A 20,367-nucleotide genomic window follows, 5' to 3' on the forward strand; every position below is an offset into this window, starting at 1 on the left:
AATAATGTGATTTTTACATTTTATTTTCTGTTCTTTATCGTACACTAACATAACCTAGCCAACAAAGCAGCTCTATCCATTGGCATTTGATAGTTGCTGTGGGGCCCAGGTTGATGGAGTAAACACTATTTGAAATATGGCTGGTCATCGTGCCAGGGAGAAAATACAGCTCTGTAATGTTCACACCCCACTAAATATTTGCCAAGATATTTCACAAACCATTTGCACACACCATTCATCACCCTCAGCGCCTCACTTGACCCACACAATGCTAAAGGGCAAGTAAGTGTTCTCAGGAGAAGGCATTTAGCCTAGCAGTTAAGATTCCCATATCCCAGAGTAAGATCTAGGTTAGACTCCTCACTCCAGGTTATGACTCCAGCTATGCACCGATGCAGACTCTGGGAGGCAGCACCAGTGGCCCAAGAAATGGAGTTCTTGCTTCCCATTATAGATACCTGGATTGTGTGCTTGACTTCTGTCTGGCCCTGGCCACACTGTGGCTGTTGTGGTCATGTTGGGGAGTAAACCAGTGAATTGCAGATCTTTCTGTCTTTCAGCCTTTTTCTCTCCCTCTCTCTTGAAAAGTTAATCCAATTTAAATAAAAGAAAAAGAAAGTACACTCAATTATATGCCTGACAGATCCAGAGTCAGAAATAATCATGTTAGCAACATTAAAATTTGTCCCTTTTTATATCTACTGAATTAGTTGACGTAATATAACACAGTCCACATCTTTCATGATAGACAAACTTTCTAGTTATACTTTTTAATTTACCAAAATTACATACCAATTGGGCATTTTCTAGTTAATTTTTCTTTATTATTAGATCAATGATTTAATTTTAAAAAGTTTCTTCATCAACTTGACTTTAAAAATTCAGTGTCAATGCATTTAAGAATCATCACTCACAAACATAGGGTACGATCTTGAACACATTAGAGCAGCATGAACCTAGATATAATTGCACCAAAATTTAGTTCTTAAACCAATATACACTGGATGATCATCTATTGACAAATTTTAATATTAAGATGAGCTCTTCTTTTAATTACAATCCACTGTTTCTATTCCAATTAACAATAGCATCATGTAGCTTTCTCATGTCTAAAGAAATTGTCTTTTGGTTATGATTAATATAGATATTACCATAGATATTTATTAAATTTTCTGAAGTTTAATACTTTACGTGTGTTAAGCCAAGTGGAAATAAAGAAAATAATTTAGAAGAGATGATTCAGCATTTTTCTCAATAAGAATGTGCCTCTGACAATAAACATAATTTTAAGTAATCAATCCACATTTTGATGCCTTTGGGGGAAAATGAGAATTCTCCAAAGACTTTCCAGATCATTGAGAAAGAAACGGATAACATTGTTTTTGCAAGTGGCTATGAGTTGGAAACTTTATGCTCATTGAAAATTAAATTGAAGGATTGTATTTATTAAGAAAGGGACCAACAGGATCATTGACTATGAAGGATTAATGAGAAGTTTCTACAGTGATGTATACATAAGACAATATGTTCCATATTTCACGGGTAACTAAACAGACGGCCAAGAAAATTTTTCATAAAATGTTCCTCTTACCATTTAATTACAACTTAACAAATAAGGTAGAAATCTACCATACAAAATAATTCAACCTATAAAATGCACATAGATGTTTTGTTAATACATAATTTGTCAGTTGTAGACTTGAGGCTGTTATATCAGTGATTGCTATTACTTCATGATATTGATTTTCTGTTCATATGAAATATTTTTAAAAATAACCTTCTTAAAAGTGTAGAATAATTTTAGGTGCCCATAAAGGCTGCAACTTACAGGGTCTTGGTGCATTTGTCAAAATGGAGAAACTATAGACACAGATCAAAAGACCAGAATAGACACACCAGAAATGAATATATACATGTACAATGAACTTATCTTTGACAAAGCTATTTAAAACACTACCTGGAGAAAAATAGTATTTTCAATAGATGGTATTGGGAAAACAGGATTTCCATATGCAGAATTTTGAAATAAGACCCTGCCTTATAATTTACATAAAAATCAACACAAAACATACCAAAAACCTAAATGCAAAACCTGAAACTTAGAAACTACTAAGGAAAAGATAGGGGAAAAAATCCAAGACATTGGGGCAGGCAATAATTGTTTTTAGCTCATACTCCAATCACAGGCAATAAAAACAATGACAAATAAGATTATATCAAACGAGAAGCTTCTGCATAGCAAAGGAAATAATGAAAAGAGAGAAGGAACAATTGACAGGATGGGAGAAAATATGTGCAAGCTCAGCTTTTAATAAAGGATTAATATCCAGAATACAAGGAGCTTAAGATAATCAACAATGAGGCCAGCGCCGTGACTCACTTGGCTAATCCTCCGCCTGCGGTGCCGGCACCCCGGGTACTAGTCCCGGTTGCTCCTCTTCCAGTTCAGCTCTCTGCTGTGGCCTGGGAAGGCAGCGGAGGATGGCCCAAGTGCTTGGGTCCGTGCATCCGCATGGGAGACCAGGAGGAAGCACCTGGCTCCTGGCTTTGGATCGGCGCAAGTGAACCAACAGAAGGAAGACCTTTCTTTCTCTCTCTCACTGTCTATAACTCTCTCTCTGTGTCTCTCTCTCACTGTCTAACTCTGCCTGAAAAAAAAAAAAAAAAGAAAAGATAATCAACAACAAAACAAAAAATCAAGTTAAAAAATGGAAAAAAGGGATCTGGATCTGGATAGTTTTCAAAAGAAGAAATACAAATGGCCAATCAGCACAGGAAAAACTACTCAAGATCACTAGCCATCATGAAGATGCAAATAGCATCATCTCACTCCATTTAGAATGGATAATATAGAAAAGGAAAAAAAGAATAAGAAATGCAGGTGATGTAATGGAAAAGGATACCCTAATAAACTGTTGGGGGAATTAATTAATACAGCCATTAAAAAAGAGTGTAGAGAATTTTCAAAAATTGAAAAACACATATATGACCCAGCTGTCATAATTCTGGGAATATACAAAAGCAAAAAATATGTGGTCAGCATACAAAAAAGATAGCTGTACTGTCATGTTTATTTTAGCATTGTTCACAACAGCAAAGGTATAGAATCAACCTATATGTGCATTATGAATGAATGATTAAAGAAAATGTGGTGTGTATACACAATGGAATATTACTCAGCCTTTAAAAATGAGTCCTTGGGGCTGGCATTATGGTGTACCAAGTAAAGTTGTCATCTGCGATTCCAGCTTCCAGTATGGATGTGTTTGATTCCCACCTACTCCACTTTTGCTACAACTTCTTGCTAATGCAACGGGGAAAGCATTGGAAAATGGCCCATGTGATTGGACTCCTGACACCATTTGGGAGAATGGGAAGAAGCTCTTGGCTCTGGCTTCTGGCTTCAGCCTGGCCCAAACCTGACTGTTGTGGCCATTTGGGGAGTGAACCAATGCATGGAAGTTTCTCTCTCTCTCTGGCTCTCTGTCTCTCTTTCTCTGTAATTTGGCCTTTCAAATAAATAAAATCTTTAAAAATATGAGTTCCTGACATTTGCAACAATGTGGATGGGATTGGAAATCATTATGCTAAGTGAAATGAGTCAGACACAGAAAGACAAATACCACATGCTTTTCTCATATGTCCAAGTTTATATATATATATATATATATATATATATATAATATATAATGTAAATATAAGTATTTAATATAGATTAAAATATGTGAATGGATGCAATATTTTGGGGTGTGTGTGCATGTATATATATATGCTTTCTATACTGAATAATATTATGTAATAATATAGCCTTCTTTCATCATTTTCTCATCTCTATCATGAATTTCACATTATGTAATACTGGTATATTCACCCATTTTCCAAAATAGCATGTTCATATGTGTGTGTGTATAATCTAATATGAAGTGAATATGGCATTATGCTAAAAACTCTAACTCCATATGCTCATTGTATTCTCTCTACTAGTCTGGATTATTTAAAGTGTAAAACATACATAAAACCTAATAAACTAACATGAGTTAACCTACCATTAATAAAATTCACATTTTACTTGGATTTGCTTCTTTTCTTCCTAATGTCCCATTTTTCTTCCAGGATTGTACCCGAAAACCACATTCTACTTAGTCTTCATGTCTCTTTAGCTTTCTTGCTTCCTTGGACAGTTTCTCAGACTTCTCTTGCTTTTAATGACTTTGCCATATTTGATGAGTACTAGGTCAGGTATTTTGTAGAATACTTATGAGTTTGGGTCTGTCTAGAGTGATTTTTTTTTAAATTTTGATTTGCATGGTAAGACTGGAGCTATGGTGTTTGAGAAAGGAACAACACAAATCTGCAGCGATGTTCTCATCACAAAAGTCAAATATACAAGCAAAATGATTTTTTCACAGATGGTATTAGCCTTGGCTATGGACTCCTAGGTGCTTAAAAGACACTTTTCTTTCAGAGGTTTAGAAAAAGGCATGCTACCTCATAGCTTGTAATCCAAGAACAAAGCAAAAAAAATGCATACACCAATATTAAGGAAAAAGTCCCCTTTTCTGTTTTTTTTTAACACCACACAAATAAGGAGTTTATTTATAAAAACCAAAGCTTTGAACAGTCTTAAGTGGTGTACATTTTTATGTGGCCCTCCATATGTGAATCCTTTTCTAGTAGAAGTGACAGTTGCAATATGCTAATTTCCTGTATGTTCAATTACCTCATGACACAAGCTTTCATATTTCTCCTGAAGAATCATGCTCAGTTACAGATGCTTATGACAAAGAAACTTTCCAATAAGCAAGGGGCAGCTGCATTGTGTAATTCTGACACAGGACAACACAAACATTTACAAAAAAACAAGTGTCAAACCCTTTCATCCCTCAAACAATCCCCTACCAAAATAATAAAACTATCAAAAAAAAAAAACTATAGTAGACTTGGCAAAGAAATATGAAAGAATTTTAAGGACATATTTTTCTTGTATAGCCTGTTTCCACCCCCTTTTCCTTTAAAAAAAAAAAAAAAAAACTCTGAGATGGCTAATAGAGCAAATCTCAAAGTGAGTCAACTTCTAGTATGACCCTTTCCACGGTAAGTAAGTGATGGCTTACCACAGTTTTCTCAAGCAATGACAGTCACCACAAACACTCAGATAGCAAGACTTTCCTTTTGGCTAAAGCCCATCCTTAGTAGTTATGCCCAGGGTCTCTTTCCCCAGCACGATCTCTCTAACGGTGACAGAGGGAGAACCACTGGTGAACCACAAAGCACTTTTCCTGACTTCCGTGAGTGAGGACCAAGCTGCAGCTGCTGGTTCTATCTCACTGTACCTATCTCACTTGGAGGATTTCTCTCCAAGGTGACTGCATAGGTGTTTAGCTTAAAAACAAAAACAAAAACAAAAAAAAACAAAAAACAAAAAAAAATCCCAACACCTTTTGCACTCAACACATTTTCTTCCACTCTGACAGATGTGGGGCAGTGTGTGAAGGCCTTTCTAGATTCTCTGCACTGCCAGGTTTGTCAGTATGGATGCACTGGTGCTGCAGGAGGTGGGACCTGCGTTTGAAGGCCTTCCCACACTCGATGCACTTGTACGGCATCCCTCTGGTATGGATGACAGAGTGCTGAATGAGGTACGTGCTTCGGTGAAAGGCTTTCCCACACTGGGTGCATTCATAGGGCTTCTCCCCGGTGTGAATCCGCTGGTGCTGCATGAGTTCTGAGCTGCATCGGAAGGCTTTTCCACATTCCACACAGTCATAGGGCTTCTCTCCAGTGTGGGCGATATAGTGCTGAATTCGGTGTGCTCTACTGCTAAACGCTTTTTCACATTCTTGGCACTCAAAGGGATTTTCTCCAGAGTGGGTCCTATTATGGCGAATAAAAGTAGAGCGGTGCGTGAAGGTCTTTCGACACTGAGTGCACTCATAAGGCTTCTCCCCAGCGTGCACTGGATGGTGCCGCACAAGGTACGACCTGCGTTTGAAGGCCTTCCCACACTCAGCACACGTGTACGGTTTCTCTCCTGTGTGGTAATGGCAAATGAGGGTTGAGCTCTGGCTAAAGGCTTTCCCACGTGCATTGCACTCATAGGGCTTCATCCCAGTGTGGACTCGCTGATGTCGATCAAGATACCACTTCCTGTTAAAACCCTTGCCGCACTGCTTGCATTTGTAGGGGTTCATCTCTGCATGAACCAAGAAGTCTCTCCTTGGTTCCCCAGGATCATGTTCATGGAAAACCCCTTTTCAAATGGCAGACTGTTGTTTTCTCATTATAAAAAAGAACATCTAAAGCCAATTCATAAATTCATACATCTACCAATGGAAGATTGCCTTTATTTTATTAAGTACCTATCAGTGTTCATAATTAAGATTTATATTATTATGCTTTTATGAAGCTTAATAGGCTACAATTAGATGACACTTAATATTGAAGACAGTGTTTGGAAATATTCACTGGAAATCATTGAGGAAAAGCTTAAATTATTATATGGAAGAATGAAAACAGTAAAAAGTAAGTAAAATTCTAAAAGAAAATTATTTAAAGATCAAAGAACTTGAGAGGTAACTACTGCTGTGTATGCATAGTGATAAGAAATATTATAGATGGCTGCAATAATCTTGGTTGGAACAGTTCAAAGCCAGGAACCAGGAACTACATCCAGGTCTCCCATGTGGTGTCCGAGACCAAAGCACTTGGGTCATCTTCCGCTGCTTTCTCAGGAACACTAGCAAGGAGCTGGAACTTGAACTGGGACTGCAATCAACACTCTGATAGGGGGTGCTGGCTTTGCAAGCAGTGGCTTAACCCACTAAACTAGTGCTAGCCTCAGTTATCATGATGATTTGATGTCCCCAGAAACTTTTCATGATCTCTGCATGCCAGGTGATCAGAATATTTTATTTATTTATGTAAAAGATTTATTCATTTATTTGAAGGTCGGAATTTAAAAGAGAAGAGAGAGAAAGAGTGAGTGGGAGAAAGAGAAAGAGAGAGATCAATCTATTCCATCTGCTGGTTCACTCCCTGGATGACTGCAACGGCCCAGGGTTGGCCAGGCCAAAGCCAGGAGCAGGGATATCCACTTGGGTCTCCCAGAATATTCTTAAATGAGTTGAAAAGAATAGGCTGACACATGTGCTGTACTAGAGATAGACAAATCCATTAAGTAACCCTAGAAATCGATGATAAAATTTCTTTCATGTGATAATAACACTTTTTAACTCATCTATTCCTGATTAATTAAGATAATATTTTGAGTGGGTTCTGGCATATTTATTGCTAATTAGTTTGGCTCAAACTTGCTGCCTAGTACAGGATATAGTGACAGTTCTTTAATGTGGTTATATTTATTAGGAGAATAAAATCACTGTATTAGGGCTGCTTAAAATGATTATTTTAAGTACATTTTCCTCTATATTGTCACATGTCCTTAAAAAGGAATTCCTATGCAAATTTAAAATGTGAATTTTAAAATTTAAATAAATAAAACCTCTCCCTTTTTTGCTTTAATAATTTGCAAGGAATATTCAAAACAGTTGTCTATTGTCCTCATAGAAATTAATTAACAGAAATGTGCATTTATGACTACCAATTATGCTCTATTAAAATACATATATATTTGCCTATGGCATAGTTCCAGGTAGCACTTTTGTGGGTTTCTTTATTCTAGTTATAAAATAAACAAAGCACCATGCTTTAACATTTGTGGTGAAATCCTGAGAAGGAACCCATTAAAAAAAAGAAAATATAAAATATTTCCAGAAGCTGAAAATGGCCATGGATTTTGTTAAGATATATCTGTGTTTTCCCTGTTATCCAATAGTCTGGTCTCCTTGCTGTTGACAAGTTTCCATTCTAATCCCTCTCCTGGCCCCATCAGACATATTATTTTACAATCTTTAAGCGGTCACTGCATGCTTCAATTAAAAAAAAAATATGTGTTCAATGCATTTCACCTAAATTTTTAGTATATTTTACAAAGATTGACAATCTAGGACTTGATCTGTCTAGTTGACAGTCAGGTTTCATATATGTGAATATGTTTCCAGGGCCTTTCTTTTCTTTTTCTTTTAAATTTTATTTACATATACAAATTTCAGGTATTTCATATATACTGATTCAAGAGCATAGTGATATCTCCCACCCCTTCTTCCCTCCCACCCACCTTCTTCCTCCTCCCTGTCCTATTCCTACTCTTATTTTTCACAAAGATCTATTTTCACTCTACTTTATACTCATAAGATTAACCTTATACTAAGTAATGAGTTCAACAAATACTATGAAGGAAAAACTACTGATCCTCAACAGTAGAGACAAGGGCTGTAAATGATCATTGGATCTCAAAATGTTAATTTCACTTCAATATATTACATTTTAGTTACTCTACTAGTTACTGCAGATCAGAGAAAATATATGGTATCTGTCTTTATGGGACTGACTCACTAAGTATAATGGTCTCCAGTTGCATCCATTTTGTTGCAAAACAGGATTTTTTAAAATTGCTGATTAGTGTTTCATAGCGTATATATACCATAATTTCTTTATCCAGTCATCAGTTGATGGACATCTGGTTTGATTCAATATCTTTGTTATTGTGAATTGAGCTGCAATGAACATGGGGGTACAGATAACTTTTTCATCTGCTGATTTCATATTTTCTCAAGCTCACTGTGCTTCCCCTATGTTACTTCCTCTTCCTCTCAGACTTCATGTAGGTTTCTGCTCTGTGAAGTCACCCCCGATTCCCCCAGATTCCCTTCCCCAGAAAGACCTCTTTGGCACCTCACATAGCATCTTGCTTATTATAATTAAGGAGAGCCCTGTGGTTGCGGCACTGCTTGTTTTGTCATTTGTCTTTTACTCCAGAATAGATACGGATTTTGCATTTCTTAAGACTACAGTCCCTGCCAAAGAATAAACCACCCAAGAGATGGAAAATGTGAAGTGATGTTTAAAAACAAGTTATTTATTTGAAAGACAGTTCGACAGAAAGAGAGAGAGAGAATTTTACATCCACTACTTCATTCCCTAATTGGCTACTGTGGCCAGGGTGAGGCCAGGCTGAAGTCAGAAGCCAAGTACTCAATCTTGATCCCCCAGTGTTTGGCAGGAATTCACTTGGTTATCATTTACTACCTCTAAGGAGCATTAGCAGGAAGCTGGGTTGCAGGCATGTGGACTATAATCAGCGTTGCCAAAATAAAGATGCATTTGAAATATAGGTATCCATTGTTGCATCCATGTATGTTATTGGAAGAGAATTTACATCAATGCAAAAGGTCGAATATTTTATAGATCAATAAAGTGAATTTTAATAATTTCAAAAGAAAATATGGGCAATGGGTAGGTCAAAGAACTCTAAAATGAAAGATACATAAAATTTCAAATTGGCACTTAATTTTGTTCGCTAGCTTTAATTATTTAACATACATTATACACTATCAGTCATTGTAATATACATGAATATTCATTTATTGCTCATAGAATCTTTAAAATGATCCATAAGCAAAGTCTTTCAAAATTTAAAAACACATAGCTTTTAATCCAACAATTACACATTTTATTTTGTAAATATACTTACCAATAATAATGATGGCATATACAGATGTTAAGTACAATATTATTTTTTAAAAGAATTATTTATTTTGTTTGAAAGTCAGAGTTACAGAGAGAGAGAGAGAGAGAGAGAGGTCTTCTATCTGCTGGTTCACTCCCCAGTTGGCTGCAATGGCTGGACCTGTGCCAATCTGAAGTCAGGAGCCAGGAGCTTCCTCCAGGTCTCCCATGTAGGTGCAGGGGCCCAAGGACTTGGGCCATCTTCTACCCCTTTCCCAGGCCATAGCAGAGAGCTGAACTGAAAGTGGAGCAGCTGGGACTTAAACCGGCGCACATTTGGCATGCCGGCACCGCAGATGGCGTCTTTAACCGCTAGACCACAGCGCCGGCCTCAATACACTATTATGTGTAATAGTAAAAGGATGGAATAAATCTAAATGTGACTGGGGAAACTAATGATATAATTAGGCAGCTATCATAAAGGCTTAATAATTAGATTATAGCTGAAAATCTATCAAAACAAAATTTTATGTTAAAAGGGAGGTGTAGAGGGTAGACTGTGTTGTCATATGGATCCAACTAAAACACTTTTTATATAAACCAGTATGATGTATTATTAGGGTGACTATGTACTTAGGGTTTTCCCTCACATTTCTGATGTTTACCAATGTCCTGGCAAAAGAAACTTCTTTCACACGCTTTCACTCTTGCGATTTTGTTTTGTTGATAATTTATCACAATATCAATTGTATACGTTGGTTTAGCTGGTGCAGGCTTAGAATATTTCTTGAAGTATGCACCAGAAACACAATGAAGAGAATTTCCAGAATTGCTGTGATCCAGGGTGGAAAGAACACTTCGTATACACTATACGTGTTCATGCGGTGTGAATTATGAATGCTGTGTATCAGTTGCCAATTGTAAGTCAACAGAGAAAATTTGAAACTAATTATTCAAAATTCTCTCAGCAAGATTTTTATGGAATGTGAAATTATTATTGTGAGACACGGGAATAATGATTAAAATCACAAAACAAAATCATACTGTGTGATGTGAGAGTTGCAAGTGGAGTCAGAGCTACAGACTACTTAAGGGCATAATGATCTAGAATTGCATTCTACTGCTGCAACTCTAAATTGTGGCCCTAAGCAGATACAATTTTCTCACCGACCTTTTGAAGTTTCATGAAAATAAGATGTGTGAGATAATTATATTGCCTTCCAGTAATTAAATAGATTGCTAATTTGTAAATAAATCTTGTGTGTTTTCAGTTCTCACCAAGATAGACTGTCTATTTAAATATCATGGCAAAGCACAGAGGACTTTTTTCCCCTAAAAATCTAATCTATATTCTTTTTTCTTCAGACCAGAAGGTTATCATAAAATCAAATATAGTGAGACAAGTCTCACCAATTATTTGTTAGAATCTAAGCTTCAGATGTAGAAGCGTATTTTCCTGTCTGCTTCACTGTTAGGCACTCTTAGGTGCAATAGTACTTGGCATATAATGAGTGTGCAACAATTTTACACTGAATAAATGAATGGATTAATGAAAAAATGATTACCCTTTCACAGGCGTTCTTACACGTTGTTGTTGATGTTTATTTGGCATACACTTCTTTTTTCAGGGTGGGGCATTTATAAAAAAGTAAATTCAAAATAAATAAACTTTTTGAATAAGCAGTTTTGTTTAAAGAAATGTATCCAGTGAAGACATTCATGCCATGTACTTGGATCTAACACACACAACATACCCTTTATTTGTTAGGACATTACAACAAACATTTATTCCTTGGGGAATATTTTGAATTATTTACTTAGATAGTTACATGGAATATAACGCAGACATTAAAAATAACAAAGCAGATATATGTGTACTAAATAATACAGGCAAGGGAAAGAGGATGAAAGAGAGAGACAGACACACACACACAGAGAGAATGAGTCAGAAAAGAATCTGGCAAGCGGTCAGACAGGCAAGCAGGTAGGAAGGGAGGAAGGAAGGAAGAGAATCTATGAGCAAATGATAACAAAAATGGCACAACTGAATAAAAAACTGTCAGCAATGGGATCATTGCATATCTCTTATAAGCATGATAAAATTCACTATAAAATTTGCAAAATTTTGGATGAAGCCTTTAGCCTAATGGTTGAGTCCAGTTAATATGCCAGTATCCTACATCAGAGTATCTGGGTTTTATATACAGTTTTGTCTCCTGACTCCAGCCTCTTGCTAATGCAGATCCTGGGAGCTGGCAGTAATGGCTCTAGTGATTGGGTTATTGCCACCTTGTGAGAGCCCTGCATTGGGTTCCTGGCTCCCAGCTTCAACCTTAGCCTAACCCTGACCATTGAGGACATTTATAAAAACGATTTATTATTTATTTGAAAGACAGAGCAACAGAGGGAGAGACTGAGAGATAAAGGAATTTTCCAACAGCTGGTCTACTCCCCAAATTAATGCCATGACCAAGGCTGGTCCAGGACAAAACCAGGAATCCCATCCAAATCTCCTTCGTGAGTGGCAGGGGTCCTGGCGATTGGACCATCTCCCGCGGCTTTTCCCAGGTGCACTGTAGATAGCTGCGTCAGAAGTGGAGCAGTTGGGATTTGAACCTGCATGCGTATGGGATGCTGGTATTGCAGGAGTCTTTGGCTTAACCCGCTACTCCACACTGCTGGCCCCATTGTGGGCATTTGAGGAATAATCAAGCAGATGGGAGCTTTTTCTCTTTCTGTTTCTATATCTCAAAAAATTACAAAAATCTCTATAATAATTTCTTTCTTGGTGGAAAGACATAGAAATTAAGAAGGATGGAGAGAGAAAGAGAATAATGATCTTGATACATACTTATTTGATCATGGTTGTGTTTCCCTACTAGCAAGCTCCACAAAAACTTGGATTTTAATTTTTGTGTTCTCATGTGTGCCTATTATTCCAAGTCATAGTAGACACTCAACAAGGTTTGTGTTCTTTGAGTGATTTGTCTGAACTTAGGAAATCAAGAGCTATTTCAGAAATGATAAAAGATCTCTGTTGATATCAACTAGACTGAGACGTAAAGTGAGTGTTGGATAAATTTCTCCTAATGTGCATACACATTTAAAATATTTCACTATGCCATATATTTGGGAAGAAGCCTACGGTGCAATGTTTCACTGATAGTCCTATGGATTCCTTCTGCTTTATTGCATCTACACAGAAAGATCCTGGCAGGCTTAGGATTCATTTGTGTTTTGTGCTTCTTTGGAAAAATAAACAGCATAGCTATCTCTATATATTTCGTGTTAGGCAATGCTATGGACTTAGATCAGGATGCAGACATGTGAGTCGGAAAAAATCAATACCTAACAAAAATCTCCTGCCCCCTTCCTCCTCCTTGTGAACATACAAGTATTTAAATTTGGTTGGACAGTGCAACTGTTAGCTGTGTACAATTGTGGGTAATTATTCTAATTGTTTTCCTCTTTGGGTCAGAATATGGACTTTTTGATTTCAGTCTGATTACAGTCTACATCTCTACACTATGATGTAACACAAGGTAGAAATTCACTATTTTATTTTCTAACTATTTGCTATAATCCAGACCTTGGTAGAGACTGTGGCTTGGTGATCGATTTTGTTTTTAAACAGTGTTTCTTTGAAGAAAGTCGTCCAAAAATGTTTCTTTGTGAAATTGATAAGCTAGAAAAGACATTAAAGTAAGCCATTGGAAACAGAACGATGCAGATATTTTATATAGGATTATTTTTCGGAATCAATTTCACCTTACTGACATTTGTACACATATCTGTGTGCCGTTAGAATGCACCAGATGGAGCATGACTTGGAGAGTCAGAAACCACCCTGGCAGGCAAGCATCTGAACACATACATTTCAGTGCCAGGTCTTTGGGAAGGGTTCTGGTGAGTGAAGAGGTGAAAGTGTGATTGGGTAAAAATTAACTTGATTCACATTTCTTATTATCTTTAAAGCTTTAGAAGAACTATTTAATTGAATTATTCATTTCACAGTGTTTGAACAATGAATAAGAAGGACATCTACATTGTAATTTAAATATCCCTGGGCTTCTGGCTTTCTAACAGGTTAAAGCACACCAATATTAAGGTGGGAACCTATTTCTAAATAATTGCAGTCCTTGGGCTTGAGAGATGGTGATATCGTCAAAGATATTAACTGTAATAGGAGTGGGGTAACTGCCATTTGACTGACACTCCAGTGCTACTCGAAGGACTTCTCCAAGCACAGAAAACTCTGCACCATAAAAAGCTGGAGGACGTGAAGGGAGATAGAGTATGTGCTCTTGAGAGGATATTTATTTAAAGATACTTTCAGCAGGTAATTGTAAACAGAAGTCATGAATAACGATAATGATAGTCATTGAGTCCTTACAATTTTTGATGCCATATATATGTGTGTGTGTATATATATATATATACATATATATATATATATAATTCTTTAAATATACGAGTAGTTTTACAAATACAGTGACAAGGACTTAGAAAGGTAAAAATTATCAAAGTTCAGTTTGGCAGAATTGTAGTATATAAAATTAACATACAGAAATCAACAGCATTTATATACACAAAAAATGCCAAGACTAACACAGAGCTTATAATATCAGTCTTGTTCACAACTGGTTCAAAAAATTTAAATAATTTGAGACAAATTTAACCAAGGATGTGAAATATCTCTACAACAAAATTATAAAATATTAAGGAGAGAATTAGAAGTCATACAAAAAAAGTGGAAAAATCACTCATGTTCATGGATTGAAAGAATTAATGTAATCAAAAGTCTATACTACCCAGACCAAATTATAGATTCAATATGATCCTGGTCAAAATTTCAAAGATGTTCTTTTTCAGATCTGGAAAAAACAGCCCTAAAATTCTTATGAAATCATAAGAAACCCCGAATAAGTAAAGCAGTTCTACACAATAAAAATAAAGCTGATGTCATCACAATACCAGATTTCAAGACATACTATATGCAGCTATAATGAAAACAGCCTGGTACTTGTGTAAGAATAGACATGTAGATGAACGGAATAGATTAGATAACTCAGAAATTAATCCATGCATCTACAACCAACTAAACTTTGACCAATGACCTAAAATCATATCCTGGAGAAAGGATAGCCTCTTCAGCAAATGGTGTCAGGAAAATTGGATCTGTATATGCAGAAGTTGAAACAAGACCCCAAACTTACACTCTATACAAAAATCATTTCTCAGTGGGAGAATAACATAAGACCTGAAACCATCAAATTACTTGGGGAAAACATTGAAAGACATTGGAATAGACAAACACTTCTTGGATAAGACCCCAGTAGCATAGGCAATAAAGGTAAAATTAGGCAAATGGGATTAAATCAAGCTAAGAAGCTTTTGCACGGAAAAGGAAGCACTCAACAAAATAAAGAGGCAGCAAACATGATGGGAAAAAAATCTTTGCAAACTATACGTGTATTAAAGGATTAATATTCAGAATATATAGAAGGAGCTCAAGAGATTCAACAACAGTAAAAGAAACAAACCAGTTTAGAAATGGACAAAGCATATGAACAGGCATTTTTCAAAGGATGAAATACAAATGACCAACAGACACATGAAAAAAAATGCTCAGGTCATTAGCTATAAGGGAAATGCAAAAACAACAAAGAAAGAAAGAAAGAAACAAACAAAAACTCACACAATGAGATTTCACCACAACTCAGTTAGAATGGCTATCATGCAAAAATAAAAAAAAAAAAAAAACAAAGGCTTCTGAGGATGTGGATTGGGGGAGCTACCCTACACTGTTGGTGGGAATGATACTAGTACAACCACTATGGAATACAGCATAGAGATTCTGCAGAAATCTGGAAATAGATATATCACATGAACCCGATATTCCAGTTCTGGGATTTTACTCAAAAGAAATGAAATCAGAATAGGAGAGATATCTGTACCACCATGTTTGTAGCAGCTCAATTCACAATAACTTAGATATGGAATCAATTCTAATGTTCATCAATTGATGACTGGATAAAGAAATTGCAGTATATATACAATATGGGATATTGCTAAACCATAAAAAAGAATTTAATTCCATCCTTTGCAACAAATGGATGCAATTAGAGACCATTATGCTTAATAAAAAGACAAATACAATATTTTCCCTGATTTGTGGTAACTAATATACAGAGTATCAAAAATAGTAATCTATATGAGTGAGATTGGCAGTTTGAGATTTGATTATCATTTATAGCTCTTGTCTATACTCTGAGAAACAGTAGTTTTCTGCTTACTACCTGTTGAATTCCTTATTTAATGGAGATTTAAGCTTGTGACTGTAAATAAATTGAAGGTGTTTCAATCTAAAAATTAGAAGAAAAATAAGAAAGAAAAGAAGAGAGATGGTGGGAGTGAGTGAGGGAAGGAAGGTAGGCTGAGAAATACCATAATGCTCTTAAAACTGTATATATGAAATACATGAAATTTGCTCCCTTTGTGTAAATAAAACAGTCTATGGCAAAGCTCAGAATCAAATATAAAAAACTGGGACAAAGAGTAAATTCTATATATTAAAGATAACTTTATGGAAAATAATTTTTAAGATTCTGATTTCTGAGTGAATGTGGGTATTATGATTTGCTATTGTGTCTATTTTTTAAAGTTTCTTTTAATTATTAAAACTGTTTATTTTGATGGTTAGGTATTTGCAATGGCATATACCTTAAAAACATTTCCAAATTAACATGAATTTGCCCCCTTACAGATATGCAACAATTAATTCGACAGTATAAGGATCTGGTTTATAAATAACTTCTCTGACTGTAACATGTTAAATATGACATTTCTGTCATTTGGTCCATATGATTCATAAAAAATTAAAAAATTATATCTAGTAAAGGCAGATATTTATGTTTTTATTAAATATAAAATTTTAACTCCTTAATATGAAATATGATTAAGATATCTAACACATTATTTCCTGTGTAGAAAGTGGTTAATGCATGTTCATATTTTAATATAAGAAATAAATCTAATTTTGCATACATGTAGACATAGCTGTAAGATTTTTCAAACTATGCTTTGAGATATCATACAAAGGATGGACAAATAATCTTGATGACTTTCATGTGAAGTAAAATTAATGGTTTCAAGAATTTATTTTATTCTACTTTGTACTATAAAGTTAGTCTATGGTTTATTTGTATTTTTCATGTAAATCTTTCATATTAGTTATTTGAAATATGAAATTGTGTATTAAAATAAACCAAATGTTTCATGATCAACAAATATGTGATGGGAAAACTGGAGTTCAGAGCACAGAGCCTCCCTTTGGAAATCTAAGGAACATACTAAATCTATGTCTCCTGGGAGCTATTTTGTGAAAAATAAGAGTATTTACAAAAAGATTGAGAAATTACAATGGCACCTATGGAAGTTAAAAATGATTTTGGAGAGACAAAGAAACAAGGTTTGAATTTCAAAAGAGACCATTTTGTTAGGGGATGACAAATAAAAGAAAAACAAAGCAGAATAAAATGACAAGGTCTTATGACAATTGCTATGAGAAAGCTAAGTGCCTTCTTGTTGTAAGGCAGAGAATGGCTGTTTAGATACGATAAGACATGTAAAAGCTAAGCCAAATAGGTGATATGATAAGACTTAGTTGCTGGTACTTAAGAAACTTGTGTTTCTTAAAAATTATTTATTTATTTACTCTCATTTATTTTAGAGATAAACAGTGAGAATGAGAGAGACAAAGTGTGACAAGAGAGAGATCTAATCCACTAGTTGACTTCTGAAATGTTCAAATTCCATTCAAATTCATGTGGTGGCAGGGACCCAAATAATTGAACCATCATCTTTTGCTGTTATCAGGAAGCTAGACTCTGGAACAGAGTTGGGACTTGAACCCAGCACTCTGATATGGGAGCAGGCATTTCAAGCACTGTATTAACCATGGTACCAAATACTCTTTCCTACATTCTTATGCTTTATTTGCATATGTTTAAACTACTACCTATGAACTTTTATAAATGTTGCGATAATCAAAGAAAAAAAAGTAGAGGTATATGAATGTTTAGTGGGATGGGCTTTTAAAAAACCTTAAAAAGGCACTAAATTCTCCTTATATTTGTATCTTCATGTATTAGGACATGGATTCCCACTCACAGCAGTGTTTTAGAAACTAAATATATTATGCCATGGATTATAAGTCTATAAATAATGTCATAAATAAAACCAATCTAATTCTATCACAACCGAAGCTAAGTCTCCATTTGTCAACTACCAAATGACCCAACAGAAGAAACATATGTTTTCCTTAAAATAATGAAATGTAGAATGTGTGAAATTTATTCTGCAAGCAAGCTTGAGATTTTATGTATGTCAAACTGGGGAGAGGCTATATGTTTTCCATGAAAGCAATGAAGAATTTCTTTAAAAATTAGAAGCAGAAAATTTCAGGCTTATTTACGTCCTGAATAAGCCACGGGTAAATTAAAAGCCAGTTTTTTAGGTGTTATTCAGAAAGAGTATTTCAAATTGAAGAATGTTCTGCTATTGGTTAAAACGTAAATCGTGAGAATGACTCTGAGATTTCCCAGGATAACGGGACATAATGGAAGTCACAGATACCAGCCTACAAATTAGGAACTGTGTCTGCTTTGTTAATCGTGGAAATACTTGGTGACTCGGGCTCTTCTTTCATGGAGAAAGGAACAGAACCACGAAGACTAGATTCACCTCTTGCCTACCTGATACATAACAATGATTCGTATTTTCTGAGCTTCAAACTCTATTACAAAGGGAGTCTAGGATTGGGAGCTTCCTTGTAAGCAATAACACAGGCAGCAAGGTTAAATCTGGATGTATTAACCTGTGTGTTTCCAGTGTTTTCTCCTTCATAGCTGCCCGCATTTCATCGGAACCATAAGCTCCTTTCATCCTCTCTCTCATCAGACATAGAAATGAAAGGTAAATATTTAGAGAAAGCATTGGCCTAAATAATAAACCAAAAGATTTCGAATGCATTTGCGGACAGCAAGTTTCTCTTGCTTCGAAGATAATTTTAGATGTGACATAAAGAGGAGGGGGGGGCCTGCCAGCATAGGAGAGACACAGAATGAAAAAAAAGGGGTAGTGAAAGGAAAGCATGGAAACGGGGCAGAGGTTCTAGGATGTCACTGGCTCGGGACGCCTTTCCTCCTACTCACAAACCTGGCTCACCTGTCATGAAGCCTGCAAGGCGCTCGTGCGTGTTGAGCATGAGTTGCAGGGTTTGGACAGTCTCCACAGTTGGCAAAATGAGGAAGATACCTTCCACAGTCCATTTTCTTAGGGGAAATCAGTACAATCAGTTTGGAATTTCTCCATAAGGAGAACAATATTGGGCCCTTTGCTATTTGACATAAACTTTATAAATTTAGTCTCATTTGGATCAACTTCCCAGGGCCTATCTTCTACTACTAAAATGTCTTAAGTATTGTTTTTTAAAACACAGCTTACGTTTTTTAGAGAGCTTGCTATAGTTTAAGTCATCTGAATGGCTTAACTTAGATCCTTTCTTGTGAATAAAAATCAGCAAGGAAGTCTTGTTTAATATTTTGTATGAAATTCACTACGTAGAGGTTTGTAACTTGAAGAATGTGAAGTATCAACATTCAAAAATCACAGGAGAATATTACTTCAAAGGATTAGTTACTTGTTTTTCAGGTACTTTTCTGATATTCAAAACTGAAATGTATTTATATATATTCTACTCTTGCGCAGAGTAATGGTACTTAGACTATCCTTCTGGGAAAGTAAGTAGGAGCATTTGTAAGTTTTATAATTGGCTCTAAATTTCACCGGGAGAAGAATTTTACAAACACACATGTTTTATTTACGTATCAGAAAGGCATGTGCGTCCATATTCTTGTGTTGCTGAGGTAACATGGAACATGGTGATTTACAGGGCCTAGTATAAGGTTGAGGAGACTAGAAAAATTGCAGTTAGTTGGAATTGAAGAATAAATTTGGAGTGCCACCAAAATACCACACAGATTTTCTAGCTATTATTTAAAGTCTACTTTAGTACAGGAAAGTAACTTTTCTGAGTCTTTCTCTATAAAAGAAATCTGGTATTATGTATCAGAAAGGTCCTTTGAAGCCTAAACGGTACACGATCCCAAATCAAAGTGTATAATCTCAGTCTCTGATTACGCAATTCCACTTCTTGAAATTTGATTTAAGGGAACAATTAACCAAAGTAGAACACCATATGTTCAGCAAAGTTTGCTAAAATGTGATCTGTAAAGCGATAAAATGCAATGCAATCTATGTCTAAGGAGGTGTTGATGTGGCTATGATGCATCAGATAAAAGGACTATCATTGTAGATATTACAATGATGAATGTGAAGGAGAAAGGAAAAGTTAGCTCGAAAGCACAGACTGGGACTTGTATAAGTTGGTATCTGTAACTTATCATACAAGATTAAAGTCACAAAAAAACAAAAACAGTTATTTGATTAGGGCCAGCAAAATTGAATTAAATATGAATTATAGTAAGATCATGGACTATTCATCGTTAAAGACTAAAATCCAATCAATTTCTCCCTTAGAGTAAATAATTGTAGCAATAGTGGTATACTCAAACTACTGTTACCACAGTTTTCTCGAAATTACTTAATACTTTTATATTATTATTCAAAATGTTATTTTATGCTAAAAACTAGGGTATTGTGGGTTAATTATAGTTAATTAACATATAAATGCTATAACATTTAATGATTGCCTTTTTCTTGGGCCCACCTCTAAAA

General features: G+C 35.5%; 1 protein-coding gene across 1 annotated transcript; it reads right to left on the minus strand.

Annotated features, from left to right (window-relative positions):
- Positions 1-5,447: 5,447 nt before the first annotated feature.
- Positions 5,448-19,510, minus strand: LOC133774315 (zinc finger protein 550-like). Its single transcript, XM_062211953.1, has 3 exons — positions 19,455-19,510; positions 18,796-18,902; positions 5,448-6,250 (listed from the first exon to the last, which is right to left on the minus strand). Exons 1-3 carry the CDS (start codon positions 19,508-19,510, stop codon positions 5,448-5,450), a joined length of 966 nt encoding a protein of 321 aa, XP_062067937.1.
- Between the last annotated feature and the right edge of the window lie 857 nt (positions 19,511-20,367).

This window comes from Lepus europaeus, chromosome 15, assembly GCF_033115175.1.
Source record: "Lepus europaeus isolate LE1 chromosome 15, mLepTim1.pri, whole genome shotgun sequence".
NCBI lineage: Eukaryota > Metazoa > Chordata > Mammalia > Lagomorpha > Leporidae > Lepus > Lepus europaeus.

What these genes read in the sequence shown, in the direction of transcription:
- LOC133774315 (XM_062211953.1), bottom strand. Translation starts at nt 19,510, where the DNA reads ATGTTCCATGTTACCTCAGCAACACAAGAATATGGACGCACATGCCTT. An exon ending in CGCACATGCCTTTCTGATAC is followed by an intron (nt 18,903 to 19,454) that starts GTAAATAAAACA and finishes ATTTCCCCTAAG; the next exon opens with AAAATGGACTGTGGAAGGTA. An exon ending in CCTTGCAGGCTTCATGACAG is followed by an intron (nt 6,251 to 18,795) that starts GTGAGCCAGGTT and finishes CCATTTGAAAAG; the next exon opens with GGGTTTTCCATGAACATGAT.